Source organism: Idiotropiscis lumnitzeri, chromosome 12 (genome assembly GCF_059441095.1).
Source record: "Idiotropiscis lumnitzeri isolate Australia: NSW breed Sydney's pygmy pipehorse chromosome 12, RoL_Ilum_1.0, whole genome shotgun sequence".
NCBI lineage: Eukaryota > Metazoa > Chordata > Actinopteri > Syngnathiformes > Syngnathidae > Idiotropiscis > Idiotropiscis lumnitzeri.
In genome coordinates, this window is record NC_142402.1 from 804,038 (window position 1) to 818,319 (window position 14,282).

Here is a 14,282-nt window from a genome sequence, read left to right on the forward strand (position 1 = left end):
CTACACCCAGACGGGTATCATACTCTCACAGCGCCGTCGGCTGGCCAAGGGGGTTGGGTGAGAGGGTTCAATGTGTCCCTCCACTGTAGGACTTTACCTTTATTAAAACCGGTTATCAACTAATTGTGGCAGTGTGGAGGTCTAGTCGAACCATTTAGTACCTCGTTCTGTTTCCCTCAGGATATCTGGCGTGCGACACGACCGTAGTTTTATCTGGTAAAGCCAATGACTGGAGACCTTGGTGCCAAAAAACAATCCCAACCTAATCTCAAACTTAAAATAGGTAAGAAGCCTGGAGCTAGGCGTGAAATGCGAGCTGCCCAACCACTTTTGGGAAGGAGGAAAGGTGCTATGGGATGAATCGGACGACCGTTGTCGATGTTCATCGGACTCCAGAAAATGTGATGGTTTATATAGACAGCAGGATGGTGGTCATGGAAGGCGGACTTGCCGAGGGGTGTGGAACAACTCACCTGCCCTATCAACAAGCCATGAAAATGATTGGGGCTGGAGCGTCGGGGCTACACTTGGCCATCGCCAGCAACGAGCAGCCGTGATGGCGACGCTGCAATGAAGAGGAAGGCCTCCGCAGTGCGCATGGAAGCCTCAGGTGCGGGTGGAGGTGAGTTGCTCTGGGTGCAGTTAACGGCTCTGCAATTAATCGAAGTTTAATTACGAATATAACACTCAACGAATAAAAGCGATTTAGAAGCAAGGTCAGGCAAAATTCACTTTTCTCAGACATGTCAAAGTGGAATGGTGCTAAGTACCAAGAGCCCTGGTAGCATACATGAGCTCCAAGAGAGACAGGCCAGTGAGGCCAGGCACAGTGCTCCCTCCTCTGACAGATCACAGAAGAATGATGCTAAGTGCCACGTTTCCTGGTTGCATAAATGAGCTCCAGCAAAGAGGGCGGGTGTGGGTATCGGGCAAGGAGGCACTTTCTTCGAATAAGTGGCAGCGCCCTGGAAGGGAAACTGAGCTGCTGCATAGAGGCCGGCGTGTGTAAAAGCGAGGCTGAGCACATCACACCTTCCTCGGCCAGGTCTAAGTGGAATAATATGTTTATCTTTTACAAAAACAATTATTTTCTCCTTTGCTGTGACATATCAATGAAATAACCACCAGAGTTAGTTTACCATAGTCACAGACCTATCCACATACTTCTTGTGCATGTTTTTCCATTACAATCACAAGACATGCTCAAAAGTGATGGCCATTAGCTTCCAGAAGTGTAAGTGTGAGGCAAATTACGGCTTTGATAATATTGGCAAAAGTGTCCAATGGGACTGCCAATATTGTATCATCTACCTTCAGCCAAGAATGTGCGTTTGAGCAAACATTGGTGTGTAGACTGTCTAGTGTGTTGTTAGCAGCCATCCTCCTGCATTGTTTGGATTTTTACAACTGTCTCTGCAATCTCTTCCTTTGGATCCTGCAGTATGTGGGTCAACGGTAACCAACAGGATTTTGTGCTGACGTAGTATCTCCAATTTGCCATGTATCTCAGATATTTCCCTCACTAGCACATCCATGATGTTAAATAGTGCATTTCTGGTGTACTTTGTGTTTTTGTTGAATTATGATCTCAAGCTGCGTCCACGCCTCCTCCATTTTTTCAAATCAAAGGTTTGCAAATACATTGATTTTTAAGACCTCATCGTCTCCTTCAATCAAATCATCATACACTACTTGTAAAAACAGTAAGCATTGGTTCAGTAAAATAAGTTTGAGATCATTCTGTCCCACCCTAATCAAGTAGCTGGACATAACAAGACTGCGACTGAATAAGTCAGAATAATGGATCATTTTAATACAATTATATTTCTTTTATCAATAATATGAACCTACATTAATCAATATGAACAAGCCTAGTGAGAAGCTGAGAGAAATGCCATGATGTGGGAAAAAACTACTTTCACAACAACTTTAATATCAAAATATGGCATCTCCACCAACAATCACCATTTGGCAGGTACTTGCTTTGAAGCATATTTGATTCGAAATTACAGCAAGCTTCTACATTTAATATTTTGAATGTTATACAGCTGATCACAAATACTCTTGGTTTGACAATACATGTGGGCATGTGAACAAGAACTGAGCAAATTTCAGGGTATATTACATTGTATTGTATTGTGCTGATTCACACTTTTTTGCTGGATGTTTAAAACTATATTGCTCAAGCATGAGATGATTAATATGGCCTTAAAGTGATAACCAGCCATCTGAGGGCAACCATAATTCAATATGACCCATAATGAATACATGTTTTGCTGATGGTATCAGTCATTGATGACAAAGAATTAACTGTTTGGAATCAATGTAATGCAAACAAATGTGGCAATCAGGCATTTAAAATTGCACGGTAACAATTGCTGCCTTTAGGGTGCGCTGGTATGAATTTTCTCCATGCAACTGTTCCAGAAGTTCAACAGTCTGTTGTCTTTATTGGCACAGAAGTCTGTAAAGTCTCTCAGCAGACGGTCAGCCAGCCTCTCGTCACCGAGAACACCACTCCTCCAGGCTTTTGTCAACATGGTGTTGTATGCCCAATAGAAGCCAATCTGATCTTCACCACTGATTGACACCTGGCTGTTAGATGTGGTGGAGTTCCTGCATCGACGCTGTTGTCCACTGGTACACTTTCTTTTGGAGTATGGCATTTGTAACAAAACAGTGCCTGAAAGGAAAGGGGCAGAATGAAGTGTAAGCTTTGCAGAAAATTCATCCATTCTTTTTCTCTAAGCTGTGGGACCAACCTGTCACATGGATATACTGGGGCCTGTTCTCCGATGGGAAATTAAAAGCTGAAGCAGAAAACTTGTCGAGTATGAACCCAAACCTGTAAAGGTTTTTACGACGTAATGTTAGATGTTTAATTAGGAAGTTCTGAAAATTACAAGACCTGCCATTATTGTAATAGCACATACTGATGACACATTATTTTATATTTTTGCTGAAAGTTCATTGAAAGGCAATTTCAAACTCTATTATAATAATTTCCAGTGCTCTGCCCCTGCCTCGCATCGCTTGGCCAAGCCTCTATTGCTTTTACGATACGATACGATACAATACAATGCAATACAACTTTATTTGTATAGCTCATTTCATAACAGGTGCAGCTGTAACAAAGCACTTTACAAAGAGAAGAACAGACAGCAGCAAAGACAGTGAAAGCGCTAAGTTGAAATACAAACGAATGACACTAACAGTAGACATCAGAAAATGGCATAAAAGTGAACAGTCTCAAGTTGGGTCAAAAGCCAAGGAATAAAAATGCGTCTTCAAATGAGTTTTAAAAATGGAAAGTGAGGGGGCTTACTTAACATTTAAATACTAGGTATGAGATAAACTTGACCAATCATATTTTGAGAAATAAATCTATTCTAAGAATACTCACGTTAGTTTTTTTTAACGCAAACGTCCTCAAGTCATAGACCCATAGCAACGTCGTAACAATGAAAATGTGTTTGTTCGGCAATCTACGGTATTATTCGGGAATGACATAATTTAAAGAACGACGAGTCGCCAGTTGCCATTGTACTGCATTGTTGATTGTCTGATGAGCTGCTCAACTGCCATTGTTGTTGCATTATTCATCAAAATCCCTCGGCGCTGTGTGGCGATGCATTGTTCACATTCTGGGAAGCATCTGTTTGACTGGCCAAAACCAAAAAAATAGGGCACATATATGGACCAAATTCGTTCTGGCAGAGAGTGAATTTCAAGCCAGTGTTGACGAAGTGTTTTTTGCCACAAGCACTTTGAAGACCTCCGTTTTTTCAACCGTTTTGCTAATGATACATGTTCACAAAAAGGTTGGTGTGATTACAATCCGTTTTGAAAATGTGTGGTGTGTCGTCTGTATTGAGACAGCTTGTGTGTGACTGGCGGCTGTGATGTATGTATGCGGATTAAGGATGAACTGAAGAACACTGAGAAAGGAGGAAAAGGGGCGAGTCCGAGTGAGAACAGTGTGTGTGTGTGGGGGGGGGTGTGTGGGTGCGTGCGTGCGTGTTTGGACAACTATTTTTGTGAGGACCACTTTGATTTTACACCATATGTTGTGAGGACATTTTGGAGAAGTGAGGACATTTAGGCGGGTCCTCACTATTTTTTCATTCTAAAGGCCCCTAGAGCCTCTATACATGTGTCTCTCAAAGTTTCAGAGAGGTCCTCACAAATATACCAAAATACATTTTTTGCGTGCATTTTCATTTCACTTGAATACACACACTTTTTACTCACTACTGCCACCCATTGGATCCTCAAAGATTTTTGTACCAATCCAACTGAAACTAGAGGACAGTATTGTGGGCTTATTTAAAAGATAAAAAATATGTATTTTTACTCATATTTCCATGTTTAAGTCAAATACATTTTTAATAAACTTAGTTAAAAAAATTATTTATGAAAACAAAATTGGTAATACAAACCCAACATTGGAATTTGCCCTCGGACCTACCCTAAATTATACCTTAAATCTACACTTGTACACTTATCCTACATTTAAATTGGGATAATTCTTTGTGACATACAGTTTCAGTTGCCATTTTACAAATCCGCATTTGTATAAAAAAAAAGTGCAAATTTCTAATGGTAAGCAATGCTCTATTTTAGTATTTTCAGTGTTTAATGTTTTAGATTCTGGTGTTTGCTTACAATGGAACTATTATTTCCTATTATATTTAGGGAATCAGTCCAGTCTTTCAAATAAGACACACAAAGACAGAGATGGCAGAATAACTGTGTACTCAATTGTACTGTTACTTTTGGGAAATCTGACTCAAAACTGAAATGTACCCTTGAATACTCAGTGAAAGAACTCCTCAAGTACTGAGTAATTGGTGAGTAACTTTGTTATATTATATGGCAGAAAAAATGTCGGGGACCACTTAACTAGATGGAAGGAACCAAGTTGGGAGGGAGGCTGCCAAGATTAAGATTTTATTGCCTCGAAGATAAAAACGGTTGACAATGCAATTTGTAATGAAAGTCATAGTTTCTTTGTTGGAGAATACTTTTTATCTCAAAACGGACTTGTCTCGTGCTGCCTATCTGTCCTTGACGCACATGCGCAGTAGTGTTTATTTGAGTCAGCCGTGATCTAACTGAAAGAGCAACATGTCTTAATGAGTCGAAAAAATATGTGCTTTTCCTGAACTGCGAGTGTAATTACGAGCCGCTTGATTTTAATAAAATGAAGTTCTTTTTAGAATTAATCGGCTTTTTTAGAGGGACATTGGTGTATAAGAGGCAGCTATCCTCTGTCTCTCAGTCAATGTGAGTCAAGGCTTGCTCCAGAGAATAGCATCCTTTTGTATGCAGTAAATGCTATTTGGATTTCATATATAGATAAAGAAAACCCACTACACACCTACAGGGGCACTACCAGGGATTTTGAGACCCATGAAAAGAAATCCCCAGCATCCATCCATCCATTATCTGAACCGCTTCTACTCACAAGGGTCGCGGCGGGTGCTGGAGCCGATCCCAGCTATCTTCAGGCAATAGGCAGGGCACACCCTAAACAGGTTGCCAGCCAGTCCAGGGCACACAAAGACGAACAACCATCCGCGCTTACACTCATACCTAGAGGCAATTTAGAGTGTCCAATCAACCTGCCATGCATGTTTTTGGAATGTGGGAGGAAGCCAGAGTGCCTGGAGGAAACATGGGATGGAGAGAACATGCAAACGCCACACAGGATGGCTGGAGCCGGAATTGACCCCACGACCTCTGAAATGTGAGGCCATCGTGCTAACCACTAACCAGTCCTCTACCAAGAACCCCAATAGATATGGTGGCAGTTGTTTCATTTGAAACCACGTTTGCTGAGATACTCCAAATCTGATCATGCTCTCCTCCATCCACTCCCAGTCATTGTCACTCCATTCCGCAGGACAATAATGGACATTGTTGCCCTTTAGTCAAAAGTGCCCAGGGCCACCACACATTCTTGTACTGTATGACTATGCCAGAAGATACCCGAGGTTTTCCCAATACCACAATGCACGATCACTGTTCCGGCTGTCCTCCATTCCCTGGTTTGGTTGTTCTCCAGAGTCGGTTTGCCTGTTTGGATTGGATGTGCAAGGACCCTTGGAACTTTTGGGTAAGGCATAGACTGCACCTGAACTATTACAGTCGTCAATGTGCCGCAAATGAGGGATTCGTTGTCCAGTTACCAGGATGAGGCTGGGGAAAACCTGAAGGAAGTCCAAAAGAACCAAAAGATGTGATATTTGTCTCATTTATATATTTATCTGAATTATTGTTGTATTGCACTGGAGAGGGGAGCTCTCTAATCTCGTTGCACACTTGAGTACAATGACAATAAAGGGATTTCTGATTTCTGATTCTGATATGACCGGTAGGTTTGAAAAAGAGGCTTTCAGCCAGGTCAAAAAGGCCTTCCACTTTTTCCCTACTCTAGCAGCAAGATGTTGGTCAAGTGGCAAGCCCACGCACCATTACCAGGCGGGTAGGGTCAGTCACTTATGAAATGTATCAACCTCTTAAGAAAAGGCTCAGACAGATCTTCCACATGAACCAATTGAAGGAGTGGAGAGAGGTTCCTTCTGCAACTCTTGGTGCAGCATGCGTGGTGAGAAAGGTGGAGGTGGAGCAAGAAAAGGACTGCAGTATTGCAGGAGTGACCGAAGCCTTAGAACCTTTCATGGCACATCTGTTTGTCAACCAGGCTGCTAACCTCTTGAGGCTCTTCTGAGAGATCCCATCACTCTTCATGGCAGAATCTGGCCGGAGTACCCTGATGGAGCATCTGAACTGGTTGAGGGATCGCAATCCCATTTGTCAGCCTCCTTCCCGTGTCCCTCAGCAACTCGTGGCACCACTCAGGAAGGTGATGGAGTTGATGCTGAAGTTTGGAATTATTGAATCATCACCATCGGAGTGGTGATTGTCTTTAAGGAGGACGGGTCGCTGCCCATTTGCATTGATTTTCGAAAGATCTATTCTTCCATCTCAGCGCTTGATGCCTGTCCAATGCTCAGGTTAGATGACCTCGCAGAGCACTTTGTCTTAGCAATCTTTGTCACCACTCTGGACTTGTGTAAAGGCTACTGGGAGGTGCCGTTGGAGGCCTCCAGTCGCCCCTACACAGCCTTCAGAACACCATCGGGACTCTTCCAATTCACAGTAATGCCCTTCGGCTTGCATGGGGCTGCTGCAACCATTCAACACCTTATGGACAAAGTTCCTCAGGGCTGTGTAGCATTCAGTGCAGCTTACCTGAATGATGTGCTCATTTTCAGTAGCACATGGAAGGAACACATCCATCACCCGAGAACTGTCTTGGAAAAGAGCAGAATGACAGGACAGACCTTGAATGTGGCCAACTGTGAGAGGGCCTGCCATGAAACCAACCTTGGCTATCTGCGGGTTAGAGGTAAGGTATGACCTCAGATGGATAAGATTAAAACAATCCAAAACTGTCCTAGTCCTCGGACCAAAAAGGACTCTCAAACCGAGCGCCGCTGTTACTTCGAGGTTTTGTAGCGTCATGCGTAGGATGCCGGCGTGTGACATCATCAGGACCTTGAGGCGAAATGCCAGGTTTTGCAGTAAAATCATTTTCTTATTGTTCTTGATCAGTCTAAAGGCAAAGGCATATGGCTGGTTGAATGATCGTAATTTTCTATAATTAATAACATTATTGAGAATGGAAATGCGACTTTGATAAAGAAAAAAGTTATTGTTAGAATTAATTGGCTTGGAGGAGGCCCCAAGGTGTTTAAAACGTGTCAATCCTCTGTCAGTTTGAACCAGGACTTACTACAGAGAATAGAACCCTTTTGCATGTAGCAAATGTTGTGCAGGTTTTGTACATATTAAAATTGAAGAAAACCAATTGCATCCATCGGCTATGCCATACTTAAAATTACCTGTGGCGGACCGTACATTTCGCACCTGGTCCTTCAGTGAAGTCAGACTTAGTCCTACTTCAATAAATGCCCCTCATAATATCATTATTTATGACACCACAGCTGGGCAAATAATATGCAGAAACACACTTACACAGTACTAAGTGAGTATTGGACGACCGAGCTTCTCTTGAAACGTCAGTCTTGAAAATGGCCTCGCAAGTGTGTCTTCAATTAATCCACACTTTTCCCTCCTTTGGCCATTGTGGTTTAAAACAGCGAGAATATATTTTAGATTTTCAAACCGTGGCCAGTTACGACTTTCAGGTTTGTTGATTCTGCATAGCGCTGCCCCTTCACAAATGAGTATCCAATACGAAACGCGTTCATCACCTTCAGCCCAAGGCCAGCGAGAAGGTTCACAGTTACCAACTCGTGATCTGATTTTCTTTTGCAACTGTCTATCAAATCTGAAAGCTCATTGACTTTGACAGAAGAGATGCCCGCACAATTGCATCTGAAGGCCTCGGAAAGAATAGTGCCTGCTACTGGTATTGTGAAACCTGCCTGGCAACATGAGCTAACATAATTCAGATTGGATACAAACTCTTACCTAAAAAAAAGACGCTAGGATATAAAATGACATCAATGTGAAGAATACGATAATTTTTTTTTTGATAATGTTAAGCCAGCAGAGAAGGCCTTGACGCCTTGACGGCTCGCCACTGCTTATTACAGTACAGATCTCCGATGACCTTTCTTGGACTCACAACACCACAGAAGTGGTAAAGAAGGTCCACCAGCGTCTGCACTTCCTGAGAGTCCTCAGGAAATTCAACCTGGGCAGGAAGCTGCTGCTGGCCTTCTACCACTCGTCCATCGAGAGCCTGTTGATGTACTGTGTCTCCACCTGGTACAGCGGCTGCACTGAGGCGGACAGAGTGAGGCTCCCGAGGACAGTCAAAACAGTGCAAAGGATTATTGGCTGCCCTCTCCCATCACTGTCGGACATCTACACCACCCGGTGCCTCAGCAGGGCTCTCAACATCGTCAAAGACAATACCCACCCAAACTCCCACCTGTTCGACCTGATGCCCTCTGGCAGGCGCTACAGATGCATCAAATCGAGGACCAATAGACTGAGAAACAGTTTCTTTCCGAGAGCCATCTCTATTCTGAACTCTCACACACACACGAGACCACCCTTACCTTGCAGAACAGCATCGTGATGTGTTTTTACATACCCTTCAGTATTATTTTCCATTGCACTCTCTTATTTATCAAATTTATATATTTGTCTGTATTATTGTTGTATTGCACTGGAGAGGGGAGCTCTCTAATCTCGTTGCACTCTTGAGTACAATGGCAATAAAGGGATTTCTAATTCTAATTCTAAAAAAATTACAAAGGACCATTACAGAGCATTTCACCAAAAATACTAAAATGGAATGCAGTGCAAAACCTGCAAGACAGAACTTGTCTTACATGGCAGGAAGATGATGACGCACGAGCATCATCTATAAAGGAAGCAGGTTGTGACGGTTTCGGTCTCTGATGAGGAGGCCAGGTATGGCAAGCCAGCTTTGGAACGGACTGACTCCTGCTTTGGACAGTGAAACAATACGAAGTGCATAGAATAAGTAGCTAATGATAGCTCAGTACAATTCCATGTTATTGCTTGAGGATTCTGCTGTTTCGAATTATTTTTTTTATTTATGTATTGCTGTTGCTGAACAATGACCATGTTAGCCTAGTCAAAGTCGATGAGCAGATACTACTATGTGGCAACATCAGGCTGTTCCCCATCTACAAACTATAAAGTTACACTGTTTGAAGCGAGTTTCCCTCCCCCACACGACCCTTGCTGCGCACGTGATCATCAATTAAGTGAAGCGCTGTGCTCACTGCCAGACACTAGCAAGGAAAGATTTCCAGCAGAGACAGTCATCACAAACGCCTCTCTTAAGTTTTCTGAAGTCCAGCAGGTAAGTTTTTCAAGTTTTTAATATTTTATATTTGGTCATTTACTTATTATATTTTGTCATTCTAAGTATTTAGTGTAGTCTCAAATTTTATTGTTCTATCAGTGTAACGTGAGGGTTCATTGGTGGTTGATGGAACACTCATAAAATGAGAGAGAGCAGTGGAGACAGAATTCTTCTTTAGCAATGCTTTTTACTCTTTAGAGGGCAGCTCCCTGCACAATCTTCATGATGACCCCCCCCCCTCCCCCCACCTGACTCAACCTCATCAGTCAAGAGCTAGGCGAATTAAGGAAGAAACAAGTGAATGACAATAATAGATTTAATGAGAATAGCAAAATGTATAAGTGTGTAAAGAATAAATCTGCAAATATAAAAATAAATAATATTCTTACAATTTAACTTAATACATAAATTTACTTTCATTGTATTTATTGTTAATTCTCTGTGGCAACAAAAGTCCCTGTAGCATGGCTCAGATGATCCTATGTTCTCAAAATTTTTCACATTTGAGGATAGTCCAGCCTCTACCAACTTATTTTTTATCATAGCGTTAGCGCCACCAACTGGTTAAAGCAAATACAGGTTATTTTTGTTGATGTTTTTCTCAGAGCAGGTGAACAAGGTCTACATCATATTTGCTCGGATGAGTATTTAGGCCATCAGGATGCCACAATACAAAATTTGTCATTATTTGTAAAAGCCTGTGGGCATGGCTTTGCACAGTTCGCCAATAAAACAATGCTTTTTTTGAGGATCTAAATATGAACGAAAACACACACATCAGGCCCGGCAAAATCATCAATATTTTATTAGTTTGTCATGCAATTTTTTAAAAATGGCTCGCTCCCACCCCATGGAAATAAAAAAAAAAAAAAACACAGCCCCGTATCTGTGTTTCACATATTTCACATTTCCTATTTGCCAGTACCCCAATGTTGCCAGGGTTGCGAGGACCGTTTATAGCTGCTCGCAGCTCTGGTTATTATTTACTTATTTTTTTAAATTTATTGTTCCGATCATTCTATCACATTTTTGACCCCTAAACATCTACGAAAACTCACCAAAATTTACAGTCTCATCGGGCACAGCGAAAAATGTTATATTTTAACGTTGTCGTAAACGACGCAAACAAAATGTATCTCTAGCGAAAAACTACAGTGGGAACGATCAAAGAAAATCCCGGCCCGTTTGACCTAGACCTCCGAAAATTGGCAGGCATGTGTTGTACTCCGAGAAGTACAATTAATTTCGTGACAGCAATTGTCTAAAACAGGTGTCTTCAATCCTGTTCCTCAAGGGCCGGTGTCCTGCCCGTTTTCCACCGCTCCCTGGTGCAACACACCTGAGCGATCGTTATCTAGCTTCTGCAGACCTTGCTGATTATCTGAATTTGAATCAGCTGTGTTGCAGCAGGGAGAGATGGAAAACCTACAGGACACCGGCCCTCGAGGAACAGGAATGAGGACCCCTGGTCTAAAATGAACAGAAAGTGAGTTGTGAATTTTTGAATGTCAAACTTCGGCCCATTTTTGCACATTTACAAGGGTCATTCTTTTGCACCCTGATGCTAGAAGGTTCATTGATTGCCTTAAAATTTCTGCTCTACCATCTTAAGACCTGGGGCAAACACTGGGACAAAAATTTTTAGTTTCTGAAATACTATATGACGGTGGTGGGGCTACCAAGTTTTCGTTTAATATTTCCTTCGCCAGAATGGACAAAATGCTTAATAACTCCCCTTCACATTCTGTTGAAAATCCAAGACGTCACCTGTACATAAATAGTCGTGACCTGAACACTTCCATATGTTTATATTCTGTTATACACATTGGCCTGAAAACATCTATGAACTTATTTTTCATCGTAGTGGTTTCGCTACCTACTGGCTAAAGGTAAATACTTAATTCGTTGATGTTTTTCTCATAAGAGGCTAAAAATATCTACCTCATATTTGCTCAGAAGAGTATTTAAACTATGGAAAGCGCTTTGTTACAGTTCCAGCTGTTGTAAAATGCGCTATATAAGTAAAGTTGTAATGGTAATTGTATACTGATGTCAGAATAAAAAAAATTGGGAAAAGCTGTGGGCGTGGCAATGCACAGTTCACCAATAAAAGATCACAGGGATTTTGAGGTTCTAAATATGAAAGAAAACTCATGAAACTTTGCACACACATCAGGCCTGGCAAATCAATAATTCATTAGTTTCTCATGCAATTTTTAAAAAATGTGCCCCCTACAAATTTTCAAAGAAGCAGCTATCAGCCGGATCTATGTTTCACCTAGCTCTTTGAAAATTTAATGGAGTATGTACATGGCAAAGACTTACAAAAGATTCTCTTGGAGCCATATGCTAAATTGCACAGGAGGTTGGCCATTTTGAATTCATTCACTTCAATCATTGACATGGTTTTGACAAAAAAGCTGCTCTCACTTTATTTACGCAATAATTTCTCGTAAATATTTACATTTCCAACGTGCCAGTACCCCAACGCTGCCAGGGCTTTTTATAGCTGCTCGCAGCTCTAGTTATTATTATTATTATTACTATTAGCATTATTATTATTATTAGGGCCCGAGCAGCAACCGCTCACATTTTAGCATTTGCTCGAAATTTCACTACTGTATGACTGTCCATTTTGCTGGGACCAAATTATAAAACAGTTCTACAAGTCAAGCCGATCTTGCAATAAATGACATATGCAGGCTTGAGATGAGGAACCGGTCATAGGTCTGTCATTTTACTTTTGTGGGACTTTTCCTTTTTAATTTCTATAGCCGTTTCAATAAAGAAGACATGGATAACATATCCGAGTACATGGAGTATAGTACAGTCATACAGGCATTTAAGAAGAAAAATCAAAACAAAAGGAACCTGTACAATATGGCCTCTTGAAAGCGCTGCATCCTATCCCAGTAAGTCTCTGGTTCAAAACCTGTTTGATTAACAATTATGATTAATGTAGAAACACAAGAAGAAAAAAACTGTCATATTGGAATTGCTCATATACAAATTTGTGTACTGTACCGTCAAACAGGTTTTCGCAACCATTCTTCATCAGACAAAGAATATTGAGACTAATGAAGAGTTGAGCTCTCAGAGGATCTCCGTACAGGTGTGATGTCAGTGCGAACGGACCATCCAACGCAGGAACCAATAAGAAACCACAGGATGCCGCTTTCCTGTGCCAACCTTGAACCTAAGAAAAGATTGAAACAGACTTGGCAGAGGACAATATTGTCTCACATATATATGGATGGATATATGGACGGACGGGCAGGTAGACACAGTATCGCCTCCTTCTGTCAAGTCAGCTAATGAATTTACCGTATTTTCCGGGCCATAGGGTGCTCTTTAAAGTCCCTAATCTTGCCCAAAACAAACAAAGCGCCTTGTAAAGCGGCGTGCCCATTATATGGACTAAGCATCACTCGCGACCATCAACCCTTTTACTCATTGGGCTGTTCGGAGTGCATGTTAGCACACCCTGCTGGTCAAAGTCTGAGTCATCTATGCTTCTAATTGACCGTGACTTATACATTATGTGACTATGGTGTTTGGGTGATGGTGTAGGAGAAAGCTGGACAAAAGGGCAGCTGTCCACAATGTTGTAGTCTGTCTTATCATTAATGTTATTGCAAGCAAGAAACGTCCCAGGTTTAGACAACAGACAAAAAGCCCAAAGCACAACAGCACATCTCTCTAAACAGCCATGCACATCTCTCTAAACAGCCATGCACATCTCTCTAAACAGCCATATGATTGGCTGAGTCTGAGTGGCTCCCAAGAAGCCATTTCAGTAATTGGCTAAGGCTGAGTGGCTCCCAAGAAGCCGTTGCTATAATCTTTTTGTGTTATTTTTATTTCTTTTGGGTATATTGATGGCATGAGAGATACATGTTTTGTTTTAATCTTATTTCTTTGTTTCATTGTTTGCTGAGTTTTTTTTGGTTTTGATTTGAAACCGTGACTCTAAGGCAGGGGTCTCAAACTCGCGGCCCGCGGGCCATTTGCGGCCCTCGGGATGATAGTTTGCGGCCCCCGCCTTATTATGAAAGTTTAATGTTCGTGCGGCCCGCGAATTTGTTATGACTGGCACTTTACAGTGTAAATTGCCAGTCTGTAGTTATAAAGCTTTAATTACAGTGTAGTTAAAGCTTTAAAACTACAGAAGTAGGCCTACTCATCCCAGAACTATGGTTTATGCTTAGGATCTCTGCTATTTGACAAGATTTTGATTTGATTGACAGGAGACCCATGCGCGAACAGGATGTGTAGTCTGACGGAGCTTTGCATCAGCACTAGCACAGACGGGACTAATTATAAAATGTAGGATTACCTGGTCACAGTGGATAAAATTGAACCGCGGATTATTGTTGGGCACATCTTCAGCTTTAAAACGAGGGTA

At 41.8% G+C, this 14,282-nt stretch overlaps 1 protein-coding gene across 7 annotated transcripts in view; it reads right to left on the bottom strand.

Moving 5' to 3' along the window:
- Nucleotides 1-1,792: 1,792 nt before the first annotated feature.
- The window catches only part of depdc5 (DEP domain containing 5, GATOR1 subcomplex subunit), a 248,093-nt gene continuing 235,603 nt past the window's right edge, over nt 1,793-14,282 (bottom strand). For 6 of the 7 annotated variants that reach the window (XM_088311264.1, XM_088311269.1, XM_088311266.1 and 3 more), the window contains 4 exons: nt 12,902-13,073; nt 12,749-12,809; nt 2,763-2,845; nt 1,793-2,683 (listed from right to left, as the gene is read on the bottom strand). In XM_088311264.1, coding sequence (XP_088167390.1) covers nt 2,385-2,683; nt 2,763-2,845; nt 12,749-12,809; nt 12,902-13,073 — 615 coding nt within the window. In that variant the 3' untranslated portion in view covers nt 1,793-2,384. The remainder of the gene's footprint in view (nt 2,684-2,762; nt 2,846-12,748; nt 12,810-12,901; nt 13,074-14,282) is intronic. The other variant, XM_088311267.1, reaches the window with a different exon arrangement.